The sequence below is a fragment of the Suncus etruscus genome, chromosome 4 (genome assembly GCF_024139225.1).
Source record: "Suncus etruscus isolate mSunEtr1 chromosome 4, mSunEtr1.pri.cur, whole genome shotgun sequence".
Lineage (NCBI taxonomy): Eukaryota > Metazoa > Chordata > Mammalia > Eulipotyphla > Soricidae > Suncus > Suncus etruscus.
The window spans coordinates 125,387,252-125,405,882 of record NC_064851.1 but is presented as its reverse complement, the minus strand read 5'-3'; the positions used below and the strand labels follow the sequence as shown (position 1 = coordinate 125,405,882).

The window sequence follows — 18,631 nt, the reverse complement described above, 5'->3', positions numbered from 1 at the left end:
TGTGTGTGTGTGTGTGCAGATATCCAGCAACAGAAACTCAAACTTCAAGGGGCAGAGAGTCTTTAATATTCAGCAAAAAAAAATAATTACTTTAATCATTAAACTCTAGTCAGATGAAAAAAAACCTGGCTATTTGAGGGGTGGGGTGGGGATTGGGGCCACACCCAGTGGCATTCAGGGATAACTCCTGGCTCTACACCCAGAAACCACTCCTGGCAGGCTCAGTAAATCATATGGGATGCCAGCGATCAAACCCAGGTTGGTCCTGAGTGGGTCCCAGGCTGGCTGTGTGCAAGGCAAGAGCCCTACTGCTGTGGTATCACTCCAGCCCCAAAACCCAGCTATTTTAACTTAGGAGGTCAGTCTGCTTTTGAGATGACTTTAAGTTTCGATAAAAAGGTAGCTGGAAAGAAGAACAAAACAACATGCCCATATCAAAGAACACTACAGGGGCCAGAGCGGTGGTACAAGCGGTAGGGCATTTGCCTTGGATCGCTAATTTAGGACAACCATAGTTCGATCCCCTGGTGTGCCATATGGTCCCCCAAGTCAGGAGCGATTTCTGAGCACATAGCCAGGAATAACCCGAGAATCACTGGGTGTGGCCCCCCAAAATAACCAAAAAGTGGGGGTAGCACAACGAAGATGTTTAGGGTCAGACATGGAAAAATAAGATATTAACTATCATTTTATTTAGTGAAATCTGCCATTTTCTTTTTTAAATGTTTTGAGCTCAAATATATTAACTGCTAAAATAGACAAATACTGATTGCCCAGCAATGCAATTAACACTAAAAAGTCAGTGATCCTGTTTTATAGTCATATTTGGAGAGTCCTTTAAAAAAAAAATACATAAACGAGGGTGCTGGAGAGTTAGCATGGCAGTAGGGCATTTGCCTTCCATGCAGATGGATGGTGGTTTGAATCCCAGCATCCCATATGGTCCCTGAGCCTGCCAGGAGCAATTTCTGAGCACATAGCCAGGAATAACTCCTAAGCACCACTAGTGTGATCTAAAACCAAATCAAAACAAAACAAAACATAAACAGGGGCCAGAGTGGTGGTGCAGGGCCTAAGGTATCTGCCTGGCGTGTACTAGCCTAGGACAGACTGAGGTTCAATCCCCCGCTCTCCCATATGGTCCCCCAAGCCAGGAGCAATTTCTGAATGCATAGCCAGAAGTAACCCCTGAGTTCACAGGGTGTGGCCCCAAAACCAAAAAACAAAACAGAACAACAACGACAACAAAAACCCCCATAAATAACCCTTGGTGACCTATTAAAACCTAAGTGATGTGGTTTAGCTATGTAATAAAACAAAAGACGATATTTAGATTTTGGGAATAATTAATTACAAATAATGGAAGTTCATTCCATTGAAAATTTCCTTCATATATATGTCACTCATATATCACTTCATATATTATATATATCGCTCCAGCCCCTTATATTTTTCATAGTTTCCATGGCTGTTTTAAGCTTGGTCAAGATAAATTAATTCAGTAAACTAATCTAAAAAAAAGAGGGTAAGAATAATAGCACAGGAATGTGGACAACCTGGGTTCAATCCCTGGTATCCCACATGTTCTCCCGAGGTCTCAAGAATAATTTCTGAGCAGAGTCAGAAGCAACTCCTAAGTACCACCAAGTGTAGCCCAAAAACAAAAGAATGGAGAAAAAAAATAAGAAAACAACAAAAACAAAAATGGGGCCAGAGCAGTAACACAGTGGATAGGGTGTTTGCATTGCAATGTGCCAACCTGAGTTTGATCCCTGGCATCCCATATTCTACAAGGGTAATTTATGAAAGCAGAGCCAGGAGTAAAACAAGGTGTGGCCCCAAAACCAAACTAAATCAAACAAACAAACCAAAAAAAAATCTAAATTAGTAAAATATTTCTATTATAAATGCCTTGGGAGAGCTTATTTTGGAAGAGAGTATATTTTTCCCCCCATCACACCCAGTAGTGTTCAGGGATTACTCCTGGCTCTGCGCTCAGAAATCGCTCCTGGCAGACTTGGGAGACCATATGGGATGCCGGGAATCATACTAAGTCTGTCTGGGGTTGTCATCCTGCAAGGCAAACACGCCTTACTGCTGTGCTATTGCTCTGGCCTGCGAGAGTATACATTTTTAACAGCAAAATGGAGACAGCTGATAAGTTACAAACTGTATAAACTTTATGTAATAAAATACTATATAGGCATTAAAAGAATAAGATGAACTATTAAGTATCTGATATAAAACAACATTTATAATACACACTACTAGGAAAAAAGCAAATAGCAAAGCCAGAAAATGACATCATCCTTTGTGTTCAAAAGCGATCTGTGCCAAACAGCAAATACATCCACATTTGCATTTGCGCACATGCACTTAATAATTACTTAATGATTAAAATAAATATTTAATGTCTACAATCTCTAGAAAAGTGGGATCACAGGGCATTTCATTTTTCACCTTGTATATATATTTAATGATCTGACTCCACTCTCCCCCAAAAACATTTTTAGTAGGAACAAAAATCATTAAAAACACATTAATTTTTTTTTTCTTAACCTGAAAAGAAAAAGCTCTACACAGGTGAATTTCAACACATACCCTTTGTCTTTGGCATGGACATCGGCACCATGGTGCAGAAGGTACTCCACCACAGACACACGATTGTAGCCTGCTGCAAAGTGTAAGGGTGTCGAATGCCGACCTTCTAAATCTCTGCAATTCACATTTTGGGGGCTGCAAAGTTGCTTTGATGCACACACAGAGAAACACACAAAAATTAATACTCAGATCTTGCTACAAAGTACTATAAGCATCTAGGATAAGTTGAAATTTTCTAATGAATATTTCTAAAGATTCAATAATACAAGTACTATTTTAAAAAAATCAGCATTCTGCTTGGCTTTACAATCTCTATGAGTAGTCTTAACTATTTACAGACCAATTTAATCTTTTGAACATTTCCTAGCCCAAAGCCTAATCAAAAGAAAAGCTTATAATAAAACAAACATTTCCAAGGCAAATAATACCTTCCTTACAATGCTTTCCCTTTTCATCCTTATTTGGTATTCCTCCACCACCACCTTGAAACTGCTTGCCACTACATGTTTGCTCTACCTGAATGTATGCAACTGTTTTCTGCTACGTAAGACCAACTTCAGATGAGTATAAAAGTACCCAGAGTTAAGTCTCATTTACATTAGTTAAGCAAGCAAAAGGTTCAGGAAAGGGAAAGTAATTTTAATTAAGTTCACTGGCCACTTGTACCTTTGATCTATAATGCAGTGAACAATGCTTTACTTGATCTCTCAAGAGAAGGGGCCTTTAAAATTCTCTAAGTGATACTGATGCAATTCATAACCAATATTTGGCCTTTACTTTCATCTTTTCAACTATCACTTCTACATTTCTCCCTTCTCTCCTTTTTCCTCTTTAAAAGTTACATCCTTTCAGCACAAACTCCATTCTGCTGGTAATAGGAGTAGGAAGCAAAGATTAATAGTAAAAATAATTTGTGATGAAAAGAGAAATTACAATGATAATATATAAGTAATAATTTATAAGTAATTTTATATCCCTTCAGCAAAGAGAATTATTACTATGAAGTTAGCATTACTTCTATCTAAAAGAGATCAGATCAGCCACGGCTCAGAGAGAATGACAGTCTTTTTTCACAGTTACTACTTATCTGCTTAAAATAAATTAGAAAATATAAGAAAGCACTGACTTACCTTCACAGTTTCTAAGTCTCCGGCTTTAGAAGCCTCTAACAGTCTATAGTCAACATCCGAAGTGCGTATAGGGGTACTTTCTACAAGACAGAATGGAAATCTACTGCTTATTTTTTTCCTTGAGAATCAGAATAGTTAAGGCAGGGAAGTTATAGGGGAAATAGAGATTAGTCAAATTTCTGAGATCTTAGATTTTTCTGTGATTCTGGGTATTTTCCTAATCTTTTTTCAGTTAAATATGTAGATTTTTATTTCAACTTACATTCATTAAATTCTAAACTATATATATAATCTTATATATATATTCTGAGACCAAGAGAAAAGAGTTCTTTAAATTTTTTGTTTTGTTTTGGTTTTTGGGCCAGACCCAGTAACGATTAGGGGTTACTCTTGGCTATGCACTCAGAAATTGCTACTGGCTTGGGGGCCCATAAGGGACGCCGGGGGATCAAACCGCAGTCTGTCCTAGGTTAGCATTTGCAAGGCAAATGCCCTACTGCTTGTGCCAACACTCCGACCTCTTAATTTTATTAAAATATTATTCTTCATGTTATTTTTGGAAGTATGTATAACATGAAACATTTTATTAAGAGCCTCTCTATTTGCATGGTTTATGACTATAATATGTGGAAACAAATTTAAACTTCAGTACTAACTGATTCTCAGTAAAAAGTGTGACACTGGTGCCTGAGTGATAGCACAATGGTAGGGTCTTTGCCTTGCATGCAGCTATGCATGCAAATCTATTGTCAAATGAAGAACCTGTGCTTGACATTAGTAGAAAAAGTAATTAAGATTCTGTTTCTTCAACTGTATCCTAGGCTCCTTTATTTTATTCTCCATTTATTATGTCATTTAATGACCTGCAGACAAAATTCTAGATCTGAGGCTATAATTATATAATTTTATAGTATTACAAACCAATAGTAAATAAAACATTTTTGTTTTAAAGAAAAAGTTAATAGTATTAAATAATTTTGTATCTAATTCATCATTTTTCAGTAAGTAAACTATATTCCCTCTAACCTCTAACTTAGAGGCTTCACAATATTGTCTATTTTCATGTCAGCTTTCTGTCTAATCTCTTTTAATAAAAAATGCTTGATAAAATATGTAACATTGTACTATGTAAACACTAACATTCAAGCAAGATTTTATCATTATACTTGAATAGGAAAAGTCAGGTTAACTTTGTAACAGTGAGACAAAGAATTTCAAAATGCAGGATAGACTATATTATAACATGTAAGAATAATTAAAGACCATTATTTTAGAAGTGATCTATAATTTTCTCTACTTGGTAGATCTTTAGACCAACCGTAATTCCACATTGCTTATGTGAGTTTCAAGTCATTTTTAAGCCTAATGTTCACAAGCCATGCTTTCAACAAAAAAACAGAAGACTGGGATGGTTTGTTCTTTTTCATGTTTATCTCAACCCACCAAAAATGATAGGGAGGGCCACAGACTAGTGTCATGAAGGAAAGGTAGAAAAAACAATGAAGTAGAAAAAATAATGTACGACCTAATTAAGGCAATGGGTAAAATTCAGTGTATAGGTGATCACAGAATGTGATGAATTTAACTCACCACTCAGAATTTGCTGCACTGCTTCATTTCCCATCTGTGCCGCTGTGAAGCCTTGCAAGGAGATGATGGAGGGATCTGAGCCATAACTCAGGAGGAGGCGACAGGTCTGCAGGTGACCCGCAAGGGCAGCTCTATGCAAAGCAGTCTGGCCAAGGGTGTCCAGAGCATTTATCTGAAAAACCATCAAATGGAAATATGAAAATGAATATTACTTTTCTATTTTTATTCTTTTGTATACTGTAGAAAACACATTCATTTTTTGTTGTTGTTGTTTTGGGGATACATCCAGTGGTGCTCAGGGCTTACTCCTGGCTCTGTGCTCATGGTTCATATGTGGTACTGGTCATCGCCTCTAGATTGGATGTGTGTAAGGCAAGCACCATACCCTTGTATTAACTCTTTAATCATAACAAAATCTTATGAGAAAAATAATCTGTTCAAATATTTTGAAAGAATAACAAAGATAATTAAATTTTGATTAGTGGTTCTGAAGAAAAATAATTGTTTTGCCTTGCTTTGACCAATTAATTGAAAATGACAATATACACATCACTTTCCTGAGTAACATTCTTTCTATCTACCCCACTACCTTCCACTCCCCTTTAACAATTAGAAGGAAAAATCTCTGAGATAAGAATTCTTATGCTGACTGCTTACCACATGAAAAGTACATATAAATTATAGCTTAGGAAGGATGGGCCTTATCAAACCTGTGCTCAGAATATAAGAATAAAACATGTAAGCATATTTATTTTCTAATTTTTAGTAAATATCTACTGTATTTTCTGGCGTATAAGACGACTTTTGAAACAAAAAACAGTCAACTGAAAATCAGGGGTCATCTTATACGCGGTATATATCCCGAAAAATGTTTCAATATGCCGCTATACAAAAATTGTCTGAATATTGCCACAAAAAGAATTTTCCAACACAATCCTGCAACAATCACAGCAAGGCTGCTCAGACCGCTTCTAACTCAGCCAATCCAAGCAGGCTTTTTATGCATGCAAATTTGACAATGTTCTGGACCCAAATCTACAATGTAAAAAGCCTGCTCAGATTGGCCAGAGTCAGAGAGGAAGTCCATTACAGTATAACCTTTGAACCTTTGCTTGTTGTGATTGGCTCACTGTGGTACATGAGCACAGGAACACATGCAGCACAGGAATGCTCTGTCTGATACAGCGAATATAGGCCTAAACCTATGTTTTAACTGCAAAATTAGGGGTCGTCTTATATGCCGGAAAATACAGTAATTATAAAAACCCTAAATTAATCATATGCATAGTTAACTAAATGAGCTCAACATTCAAATGTTTAAGTTTTAGGACACTGAAGAATTATAAAGAAAACTTTCTGTTATATTTGTCAAAACCTTTAATGTTCTAATTTTTCTCATTTTTTAAAAACCACTCAGTCATGAGATACAATCATTTCAATAGAATGTGTTCAACCTAATTTCTCTCTCCTATTTATTCTGAAGTGGTTCAAGGCATGTAAGTATAAAATGTGTTTGTGTCCTAAATAAGTGATACATTTATTTTTAGAGGGTAGCAGCAGCTATTTTATATGACTATAAATCAGTTCCCTTACCTTAAACTTTTTAAATGGGTCATGTCGGTTTGTAATTTTGTTGTAACTCATTTTCACAGTAAAGATGAATGATATTCAGAGCAAACATAATTTTATTTCATTCTGATCTCTAAATTACAGGGAACTCTTAAGTATACAAGGGAAATTCTCATAGGTCTGGACATATTATTCTAATCTATTGCATTTTATAATATAAATGGCAAATGACAGCAATTCACTCTATTGATGGAGAAATCTGGAGATGAAATGGCCTGTGCATTTATCCACAAAATCAATACTGGAAGCACTGAACAAAGGACCTATCTAAAGACCAAAGTATAGACCAAGTGCTAAAATATCTTAAATGATGCTGCTTTTAGTTCTCTTGGCTTTTATAATTTAGACTAACAAATTGACAATGCTTTACTCAGACTCAAAATTTGAACTTGACAACATTTTAAATACTTCCTTTATATAAGAAGGAAATCCTGAAAAACAATGAAAAGCATCCCCAAATAAACAATTAAAATACAATCTAACATTATATAGATACCAGACATACTTGAAATGTCATTAAAGCTGAGCTGAATTACTAGAGACTGGCAATCATAAGGATTCTTCTATGAACATTCAAATTAAATAAGTATATGTATACACATATAATCTGTTGCTGTCCATAATTTTGTTTCTAATAGAAACATATTTATATATTTCATATTTTATGTATTAACATTATTTTATTCTTTATATTTTAAGAAGGCAAATTTTAATTCCCAATATGTATAATTTGGAATACATATGACCAACATAAAAATTTATTGAAGAAATCTGGGTTAAATTGTCTCTTTTAAACTCAGTTCTCTCCCCCATATTTTACTGTGCCTCTGCAAACAACTGCCACACACACACACACACACACACACACACCTTTTTTATTGTATTTTTTAACTCCTATTTAAAAAAAAAAGCTTGCTAGACCTTCTATTATTGTATTGATGACTTTATTGGAGATACAATAATTTTCACTAATGTACTTACTACTTAACTTTTTCTTTCTTTTTTTTACTCTTCCATTTTATTTTTTATTTTTTCTATTTTTTCAATGGCTTTGCTCTCCTATTGATGACTTTATTGGAGATACAATAATTTTCACTAATGTACTTACTACTTAACTTTTTCTTTCTTTTTTCTACTCTTCCATTTTATTTTTTAGTTTTTCTATTTTTTCAATGGCTTTGCTCTCCCTTGTTGTGAAACAAATGTATTATGATCGGTTATATCAATTTTCTTTTTTTTTTTTTTTTTTTTTTTGGTTTTTTTTGGGCCACACCCGTTTGACGCTCAGGGGTTACTCCTGGCTATGTGCTCAGAAATCGCCCCTGGCTTGGGGGGACCATATGGGACGCCGGGGGATCGAACCGCGGTCCTTCCTTGGCTAGCGCTTGCAAGGCAGACACCTTACCTCCAGCGCCACCTACCCGGCCCCTATATCAATTTTCTTTAAATAAAGAAAATAAACTCAGTTCTCTAATTTCCTCTTCTCATAATCTGTATCACAAAGATTTGATAAAAAAATTTTATGAAAAGTACCTAGAGCTCCCACTAAAATGATTAATTTTATTCAAGTATGGAAATTACTTCAAATACAAAAAGCACTAGATTTAATGTGTTCTGCCTAAATTGTGATAATCAGTCAGGAATGGCTTGAGAATAGACAGCATGAGATGAATAACTGTCTGGCAACTTAAGAGACAAAAATATAGTGCTACTTTTTACTTTGCTTCCTACAGAAAAGAGCCTTAAGTACCTTAGTAATAATTCAAATTTTTCTTTAGGATAACTGGACAACATGATATAAAACCTCAAGGTATTATATTTCAGACATTTGGCATAAACCGTATAGGGTTATAAAATTATGATTCAAAATCGCCAGGAATCTGGAAACCAGTAAGATACTATATGGGAATAACTTACAGGAATCCTTATATATGCTAATTGGGGCACAGTCTAGTCACATTTAAACATAAAGCAACATTTAGCTGTCTCAAATTTATGACTACCAAGTTTCATACTGCTCATTTCATACTCAAACCATCCTATATTATACCTTAACTTCAACTATGAACATGCATAAATTTCTATCTGAACAACATCTATATTCCTCTAGCTCCCATGACTTTTATGGAATCAGGATACTTTGAAAGTAAAAACAAACCCAACAGGCATTAACTAATGTTGAATAAAAGGACAAATGGGCTAAGACAAGAATTCTGTCTTAGACACTAAAGTGTCTAGTAGATCAAACACTAAAGTCTGGCAAAAAGCTGGCAATTCAAAATTGTTTAATAGTAAAAAATACTATCTTGACATACCTTTTTAAAAGGACTTTAAAAGACTAATTTTACTAAAGATTATTAAATGATTTTTACCAGCTTACATATGTGTTTCTATCTATCTCTTTCTCTATGGATCTTAATCTATTTCAAAGATAGATGTTTCTGTACATTCTCTAAGAAAGTAGTTTTTTAGGATGTCAACTATCATCCTGAAACATGGTTTAGGCTTCTACTTATGCCATTTGCCTACTCCAAGTTCCACAATGGCACTCCAAATATTTTAAGAATACAACTAAAATTCTACAATCAAAACTACCAAGATCTAGTTAAGATATATGTTTTCATGTTATCATTATACAACTTTTCTATATCTTCCTGACAAAACTGCAGCGAAACCGGTTCATTATTTAAATATATTTTTATTACTGTATCTATTTTCATAAATCTGAAAAGATTAACAAGAAAGGTAAAACTCAAAAGTAGACTGTAAAAAATGGAAGCAAAAATGCCAAGAATAAAACCCCATGTAACTATAGAGGAGAATATATCATATCATATCATATCATAACATATCGTAACATATCAAGAAATAAGTTTCCATATTCCTTATTCTAGCTTTTGATTGAATCTTGGCTATAAATGTAATGATGAGCTCTAAGGAATGATCCTAACTGCCTCACAGAATAAGCATAAATTAATAAAAAGCGTATTTCCACTGTGCTTAATATGGATTCAGCCAATCAGTTATTAAATTCCTCTGAGTTATTGGCCCATTTAGACTTTATTTTGATATAACACCTTGGGTATAATTTGAACTATGAAATATACTTCACATCTATATATTTAAAAGCAATGTAACACCTTTGGGGTAATGGAATTTATCAGTCCATCTCTAAATAGCATTAATAAAATCCATATAATGATCTAACACATTTCCCAAAGTGAGCAAAGACTCTTAATCACTTCTCAATGTGAGAAATAGCCCACTAAATGCCAATTATTATTGACAATTTCTTCTTACATAACAATATAATAAATCTGTCAAATTAAGACATGAACAATCAGAAATTTCATGCTCCACACATTCAACAGATGCTCATTAATGAGAAGATGGTAGTATTTTTATGTATAAAACAAAGTTCATCTGAATTAAGCATCTTGCTTTTACGTATTAATAATACCGTGCACAGTTAGTTGACCTTAAATCCTAATATGGAATGAAAGGGCAGACTAATGAGAAAATTGTTTTATGAAAGACAAAGTTCCAATTTGTCTTCTAATATGTTCACAAAGCAGGAGGTTACTAGATATATTAAATTGGGGGGAGGTGGCTCTCTCAAAGTAGTACTCAAGAAATCCAAGCCCCCCCCCCACTAAAAAATTTTCAATCATTCCTTTGTTTTCTGTCCTTTCACTGAATATGGTTTGTTTGCCCCTTTTGGATACATTTCCATTCTCTACTCTATTCTATGTCTTTTTTGTTTGTCTGTTTGTTTTGTTTTGGGGTCATACCCGGCAGTACTCAGGGGTTACTCCTGGCTCTACTCTCAGAAATCGCTCCTGGCAGGCTTGGGGGACCATATGGGATGCCAGGATTCGAACCACTGTCCTTCTGCATACAAGGCAAATGCCTTACCTCCATGGTATCTCTCCGCCCCCTCCCCATTCTATATCTTAAGAAAATCACTTGTAAAAAAAAAAAAAAAAAAAAAAAAAAAGAAAAGAAAATCACTTGTATGAGTGAGTTGTATGAATGAGTTATTTTGGTCTTCTAATATTTTGTTGAATTTGGCCAATGCAAGACTCTGTTAATGAACCTGGAGTGCAATAGGTATTGTTATATGGCTTTCTCCATACTATTCCTTTACCGCTTCTAAGTGATCTCTCTGCTTGTCCTTCAGACCCAGCTTGATAATAGATCTCCACTTGCTTCTGCTACCACCTCCTGTGTCCCACTAATTTCTTTAAAGCTTGTTCACAACTTTGTATGTTACATTTGTTAGACTGTGCTTAAATAGTTTAAGTTTGTTGTTTATTGTCAAGACCCTAACACATCCCTCTATCTGTAGAATGTCCTACAAAAGCAACCAAAGCCTTGACTGAAAATTGTCAAATAAATTCTCTGCAGCTGTTCCTTTTTCACATTCTTATTGTACTCAGCTGACACTGTGAGAAATATTTCAGTATCTTTTTCTCATTTCTACACATGGAGATAGTAATTCGCAGTTGCCTAACTCATCAGTCTGTCCTATTTTCTACAATTCAGTCCCACAGGGATTACTAGTATGTTTCCAATAAATATTTCTAACCTTAATCTTTATCTTTAATTCACAAATGTTATATTCCTGTAGTTTTTACCTCTTATGTAGAATTGATAGAGCAACCTCATGTATACCAATCAATTCCCAATTAAAAAAAAAAACACATCAAGGCACAAGGAACCAGTATTTCTACTCTTCTATTAATTGAACCACAATTTTTGAAGTCTACTAATACCCAATTCATCTCTAAGTAATAAAATTATTCCTTTATAAGCTGCTTGTATCTCTCTCTTCCCTCTTCATTACTAATGCTATTAAATGAGTTCAGAATTAATTAGCTTCAAGCCTGGTAATTGAATTCACTTCCAAACTGGCATTTTTTCCATAGTATCCAGTAGCACACTCTTAATCATATAACTACTTGAGTGAGTAGTTTCAAAACAAATTATTATGGATTAGATGCCATAAAAATTTTAGATAAGTAAAAAAGAAATACATAGCTTTTAAGTTTAAAGAGATAAATACAGAAGAAAAACCAGCTCATGGGCTGGAGTTATAGCACAGAGGCAAGGCATTTGCTGTGCATTCATGGCTAACCTGGATTTGGTCTCTGACACCTCCCAAAACTGGCAGGAGTAATTCGAGAGTTACAGGTGTTTTTTATTTTTTCTCGTTAAGCATTACCAATTCCTAATATATCTTAGATATTAAACTCTCATCAGATGCCTGGGGGTAGGTTATTTCTCTCAACTGTGGGCAGTCTTTGTATCAAATGGTCATCATTCCCTGCACAGAAGTTTCTTAGTGTAATGAACTTATGAACTGGAAACCCAATACAAAATACAAAATATCAATGAAAGTGATGGTTAGTTCTTTGAAAAAAATAAAGATCAATAAACAATTAACCAAATCACAGATAGAATCCTCATCAACCATATCAGAAATCAAACAGAAGTGTCAAGATAAACACTAAAAAAATTTCAAAGGATACAGAGAGATTACTTTGTGAATTTTTATGCCATGAAACTAGGGAGCCCAGAAGAAATTGTTAAATACTTTGATTCCTATAGCCTCCCAACACTGAACTAGGACGATTTGGAATACCTGACTAGACTTATTTCTCTGAAGGAAATTGAAATGGTAGTCAAATCTTCCCCAAAACAAAAGCCCAGGCCTAGAGTGATTCCCTAGTGAATTCTTCCAAACCTTTAAAGAGGACCTACTACCAACCATCAGGTCTACCAGGAAATTGAAGAAACAGAAACACTCCCAATATTGATTAAGCAAACAACACCCTGATACCAAAGCAGACAAAACAGCACAATAAATAAATAAATAAATAAATAAATAAATAAATAAATAAATAAATAAATAAATAAATAAATAAATAAATGAAAGAAAAGAAAAAAGAATTGCAGGCTGTTACCCTAGATGATCTAAGATGGAAAAAATCAACATAATATATTATACCAATAAAAGAAAAAAATCATATAATCATTATTAGTAGATGCAGGGAAAACATTTGACATGGTTCAGTTCCACTCATAATAAAAATTCTCAACAAAATGGGAATTGAAGGAACTTTCCTCAATATAGCCAAAACCATTTTTATACAAGTCCACAGTAAATATACTCAAAGGGGAAAATAAGTCTTTCCTCTAACATCTGACCCAAGACAAGGTTATCCATTCTCACCACTTCTACTCAATATAGTACTGAATATACCATAGCAACCAAGAAAATAAAAGATATCAAGAGTACCCAGAAAGAAAGCAAGAGGACACAGTCTCACTATTTGTGAATGACGTAATACCATACTTAGAAAATCCTAAAAACAACCCCAAAAAGCTAGAAATAAGAGTGTGTTGCAAGCTACAAAATTAAAACAAAAAATACATGGCTTTTCTATATGCAAATAATGAAAGGTATTTTTAAAAAATCCATTCACAATAGTGCTTCTGAAAATCAAAAACCTTAGCTTAAGAGATGAAAGACTATTCAAACAACAATGGAAAAAAAACACATCAAAAACTATAAAATACTGCTTCAAGAAATAAAAAAGAACACAAAGAAATGGAAATGCATATCCCGCTATTGGATTAGGAGGATTTACATCATTTTTGAGGGCTGAAAAGATAGTACAGAGATTGAGGTTTGTGCCTTACATGTGGCTGTCCCTGGTTTAAACCTCCATCCAGAACACCACCAAGTATGAACCCTGAACCCAGAGCAAGGATTGCAACCTGAGTGAGAACTGCAGTTGTGGCCCAAGAGCACCCTCTTACAATTTTTTTATGGGAGGTTAGTAGATAGCTCAGCTCACTTGCCTTGTTTACATGAGATCTTGGTTAAATCCCTGCCACAGGAAAGTAAAAAGAAAAAAAAATCTTTTGAGAGTCCTCTCAACTGAATTTGAATCAAATAGTGTAACCTGTATTACACAATACACACACATATATATAATATGCATTAAAAATCACAAAGGTAAATAAATGAAATTAAAAAATTACTTTTTATTAAATTTACCTTTTTGTTGAATTAGAAATGTGTTTTGGAGCCAGAGAGAAAGAACAAATAAAGCCTTTGCCTTGCACAATAGTCAATATGGATTTGATCCCCAGCACTGCCAAAGATTCTGAGCCCTCTCCAGAATTCTTTGAGAGTGCAGAGTAGGTAAGCCCTGAGAATTGTCAACTATAGCCCAAAGATTTTCTTTATTTTTTCCTTTTTTTTAATTATATCTTTATTTAAGCACCATAATTACAAACATGTTTATAGTTGGGCCTCAGTCATAGAAGAACACCCCCCTTCACCAGTTCAAATTCCCACTCCAATACCCCTCCTTTTCGCTCTTCCTCCATCCCCTGCCTGTATTTCAGACAGGCATTCTAATTCTCTCACTCATCAACACTGTCATGGTAGTTCTAAGTGTAGACATTTCTCTAACTGCATTCACCACTCTTTGTGGTAAGCTTCATATAAGCCAGTTCTTCTGGCTATCATCTCTATAGTTCCTAGGCATTAATACAATAATTTCTTTTATTTTTCTTTTCTTTTTTCTTTTTCCCCATTTCCTCCAGGATCTCACGGCATAGTTTCTCAAAGTAATCTCTGATTACCCTTTGGATCTGTATATTGTCTGTAGTGATCTTCCCCTTTTCATTTATAATCCGGTTTATTAAGTTTCTCTCCCTTTGTGAGTTTTGCTAGTGGTTTATCAATCTTATTTTTTCAAAGAACCCACTTTTGCTGTCATTGATCTTTCAGATTGTTTTCTGGATTTCCACTTCATTGACTTCTGCTCTAAGCTTTTTTATTTCCTTCTGCTATTTATTTTGAGTTCATTGTGTTGATTGTTTTCTAATTTTTGAAGTTGTGTCATTAAGCTATTTATGTAGGTCAATTCTTCCTTTCTGATGTGTGCTTACAACTTTGATTTCAGTCTGTGTTTGTTCTGACTATTCAGATGTGTTTCTTATAGGCAGACTGTTAGATTAAGCAGTTTTTTGATCCATTTTGCCACTCTGGGTCGCTTAACTGGTGCATTTGGCCCATTGACATTGAGAGATAATTGTCATGGGACTTAGAGCCACCTTTGTATAAAAGCTTGGTGTGTCTTTAGGCCTATCTTGTCTTAAAGTAGACCTTCCAGTTTAGCCCAAATATTTTAAAAAGGAAAAACAAGAAAAAGTATTCAATGGTTTATTGTTTTTTTGGTTTTTGGTTCACACCCGGCAGTGCTCAAAGGTTACTCCTGGCTCTGAACTCAGAAATAATTCCTGGCAGGCAAGGGAGACCATCTGGGATGACGGGATTTGAACCATCTTCTGTGCTGGATAGGCTGCTTGCAAGGCAAATACCCTACCGCTGTGCTATCTCTCTAGCCATAATGGTATATATTTTTCTTTTTTTAAAAGAAAAACTTTGAGATCCTTTCTTTGTCTATGAAGGTAGGCGGGAGGGGTCTGCCCCTGCTGTGAAGATTACCAACTAGAGAGACAGAGGGGAACTGTCACCTTTGAGGGTTTCTCTACTCTTCTGTCTCTTGAAACTCTCCTGAGAGGGGCAACAAGGGCTCAGCAAAAACTATCTCCTATAGGTTCCAGAAGAGCATGTCAGACCATGTGTTCTTTCTAACGAATAAACTGGGGTTCATAACACAGAGGAAAAAAATCACACTACAAGCATGACAATGGAGAAAACTTGCAGGCAAACACCATGCACAGAGAATGAAGATAGTAACTCTGATGACCCAAAAATACCAACCCTCTCATTAATATCTCAGATAAGAAGATTAGAATAGAAATGTAGAGGATCCTCATGGAAATCAAAAAAAAAACACTGATCTAGCTAAACAGAACACAAAAATGGAAATCAGAAAATTTCAAACTGAATTAACAGATCTGAAAAACACTGTAGCTGAACTGAAAACCTCAATGGAAAGCCTCTCCAACAGGGTAACAGCAGCCAAGGACAGAATCAATGAACAGTTAGACAAAATGCAGGACAACTCCATACAGCAGAAGAGGTTGGAAAAGAACCTTAAGGTTAAATGATCAGACAATAGAAAAAGTACTCAAAGAATGTGAACATGTGAAAATAAGAAGTCTTTGATAAACTCAACAGAAACAATATAAGAATCAATGGAGTCCAAGAGACCCAGGAAGGAAATCCACCAGGATGAATCAACAGTCAAAGACATCGTCATAGAGAATCTCCCAGAGCTAAAGACTGCATGAAATCAAATCCTGCACGCCCAAAGACTAAAAACTAAAAGAGACCCAAGGTAAAGCAGCACCCCAAGACACATCCTAGTCACAATGACGAATCTTACAGATAGAGATAGACTATTGAAAACAGCAAGATCAAAAAGAAAATTTACATTCAAAGGAGCATCCTTAAGATCTATAGCAGACATGTCACAAGAAATTCTCAAGGTCAGAAGACAATGTTGAATATTGTAACAAGACTGAATAAAATGGATACTTCACCTAGAAAAATGCCGACTTATGTTCAGGTTTGAAGGAAGGATGCATAGCTTTACAGATGGATAAGCAACAGCTCAGAAACTTTAGATGCAAAACCAGCCTTAAAGGAAAAACTGAAAGGTCTACTTTAAGACAAGACCAATAGACACATCAAATTTATAAAAAAAAAAAGATGACATTAAATCCCATCATTTCCCTCAATCTCAATAAACTAAATGCACCAGTTAAGAGTGGCTAAGTGGATCAAAAAGATGAATCCAACTTTCGGCTGCCTTCAAGAAACACACCTGAATAGTCAGAACAAATATAGTCTCAAAATCAAAGGCTGGAAGAAAATCATCCAAGCAACCAACACCCTTAAAAAAGCTGGGGAGGTAGTATTAATATCAGATAACACCAACTTTAGAATCAGAAAAGTTGTAAGAGACAAAGAAGAACACTTCCTACTAATCAAGGGATATGTGCAACAGGAAGACATTGCACTACTAAACATATACGCACTCAATGAGACACCAGCAAAATATCTAATTTAAGTATTGACAAATTTGAAAGAGGATATCAATGATAACACAATAATTGTGGAAGACCTCAACACAGCCCTGTCAACACTTGATAGGTGAACCAGACTGAAACACAACAAAAATATACTAGCCCTGAAAAGAGAAATGGAAAAAGAGGCCTAGTAGATATATAGGACACTCCACCTCCAGAAACCTGGATACACATTCTTCTCCAATGTACATGGGTCATTCTCCAGGATAGACCACATGCTGGCACAAAAAACATGTCTCCATAAAATCAAGAGGATAGAAATTTTGCAGAACTACCTTTGCTGACCACAAGGCTCTGAAATTAGATGTGAGCTACAAAGGGACACAGAAGAAGAACTTTAATAGCTGGAAATTAAACAGCCTGCTACTGAACAAGTGGATCCAAGAGAAAATCAAAACTTTCCTGGAAACAAATGGTAATGAAGACACAAACTACCAGAATCTATGGGCACAGCAAAAGAGGTCCTGAGAGGAAAATTGATAGTTTTACAAGCATACAGCAGAAAGAAAGAAGGGGCATACCTGAACAGCTTAATGACGCAGCTTATAAAATTAAAAAATGATCAACAATAACAAAAATAGGGAGACAGAAGGAAATAACAAAGCTTAAAGCAGAAATCAATGAAGTGGAAACCCAAAAAACAATCCAAAAGATCAACAAAAGCATAAGTTGCTTCTTTGAAAAAATAAACAAGATTGATAGACCATTGGCAAAACTCACAAAGAAATGAGAGAAACTTGATAAGCCATATTAGAAATGAAACAGGGAGATCACTACCAATATTAGAGATTGAAAGGATAATCAGAGATTACTTTGAGAAACTCTATGCCTCCAAACATGAGAATCTGGAAGAAATGGATAAATTTTTGGACTCTTACAACCTTCCATGGTTGAATAACGACGATGTAGCATATCTAAACACCCCCATCACTATTGAGGAAACTAAAACCATAATCAAATGTCTGCCCAAGAACAGAAGCCCAAGCCCAGATGAATTCACTAATGAGTTCTTTCAAACCTTTCAAGACAACTACTACCAATCCTGGTCAGGCTCTTCCATGAAATTGAAAAAACAGGAAAACTTCCAAATAGCTTTTATGAAGCCAACATAAACTTGATACCAAAACCAGATAGAGATGCTGCCAAAGAAGAAAATCACAGACCTATATGCCTGATGAACACAGATGCAAAGATTATCAACAAAATCCTGGCAGATAGGATCCAATGGCTCAACAAGATCATTCACTAAGATCAAGTAGGTTTCATCGCAGGAATGCAAGGATGGTTTAATATTCGTAAATCTATGAACAAAATACACAACCTCAACAACAAGAAAGATAAAAATCACATGATCATATCATTAGATGCAGAAAAAGCATTTGATAAGGTCCAACACCCATTCTTGATAAAAACTCTCAGCAAGATGGGAATGAAAGGAACCTTTTCCAATATAGTTAAGGTCATATACCACAAGCAAATGGTAAATATTATCCACAATGAAGAAAAACTCAAAGCCTTCCCACTAAATAAGGGGTCTCAAACTCAATTTACCTGGGGCCACAGGAGGCAAAGTCGGGGTGAGGCAGGGCCGCATAAAGGAT

General features: G+C 35.1%; 1 protein-coding gene across 1 annotated transcript in view; it reads right to left on the bottom strand.

The window, feature by feature from the left end:
• The window catches only part of TNKS (tankyrase), a 186,793-nt gene that overhangs the window by 45,602 nt on the left and 122,560 nt on the right, over nt 1–18,631 (bottom strand). The window contains exons 12-14 of the mRNA XM_049772427.1: nt 5,322–5,493; nt 3,732–3,811; nt 2,602–2,747 (exon numbers count right to left, since the gene is read on the bottom strand). Of these exons, the coding sequence (XP_049628384.1) occupies nt 2,602–2,747; nt 3,732–3,811; nt 5,322–5,493 (398 nt within the window). The remainder of the gene's footprint in view (nt 1–2,601; nt 2,748–3,731; nt 3,812–5,321; nt 5,494–18,631) is intronic.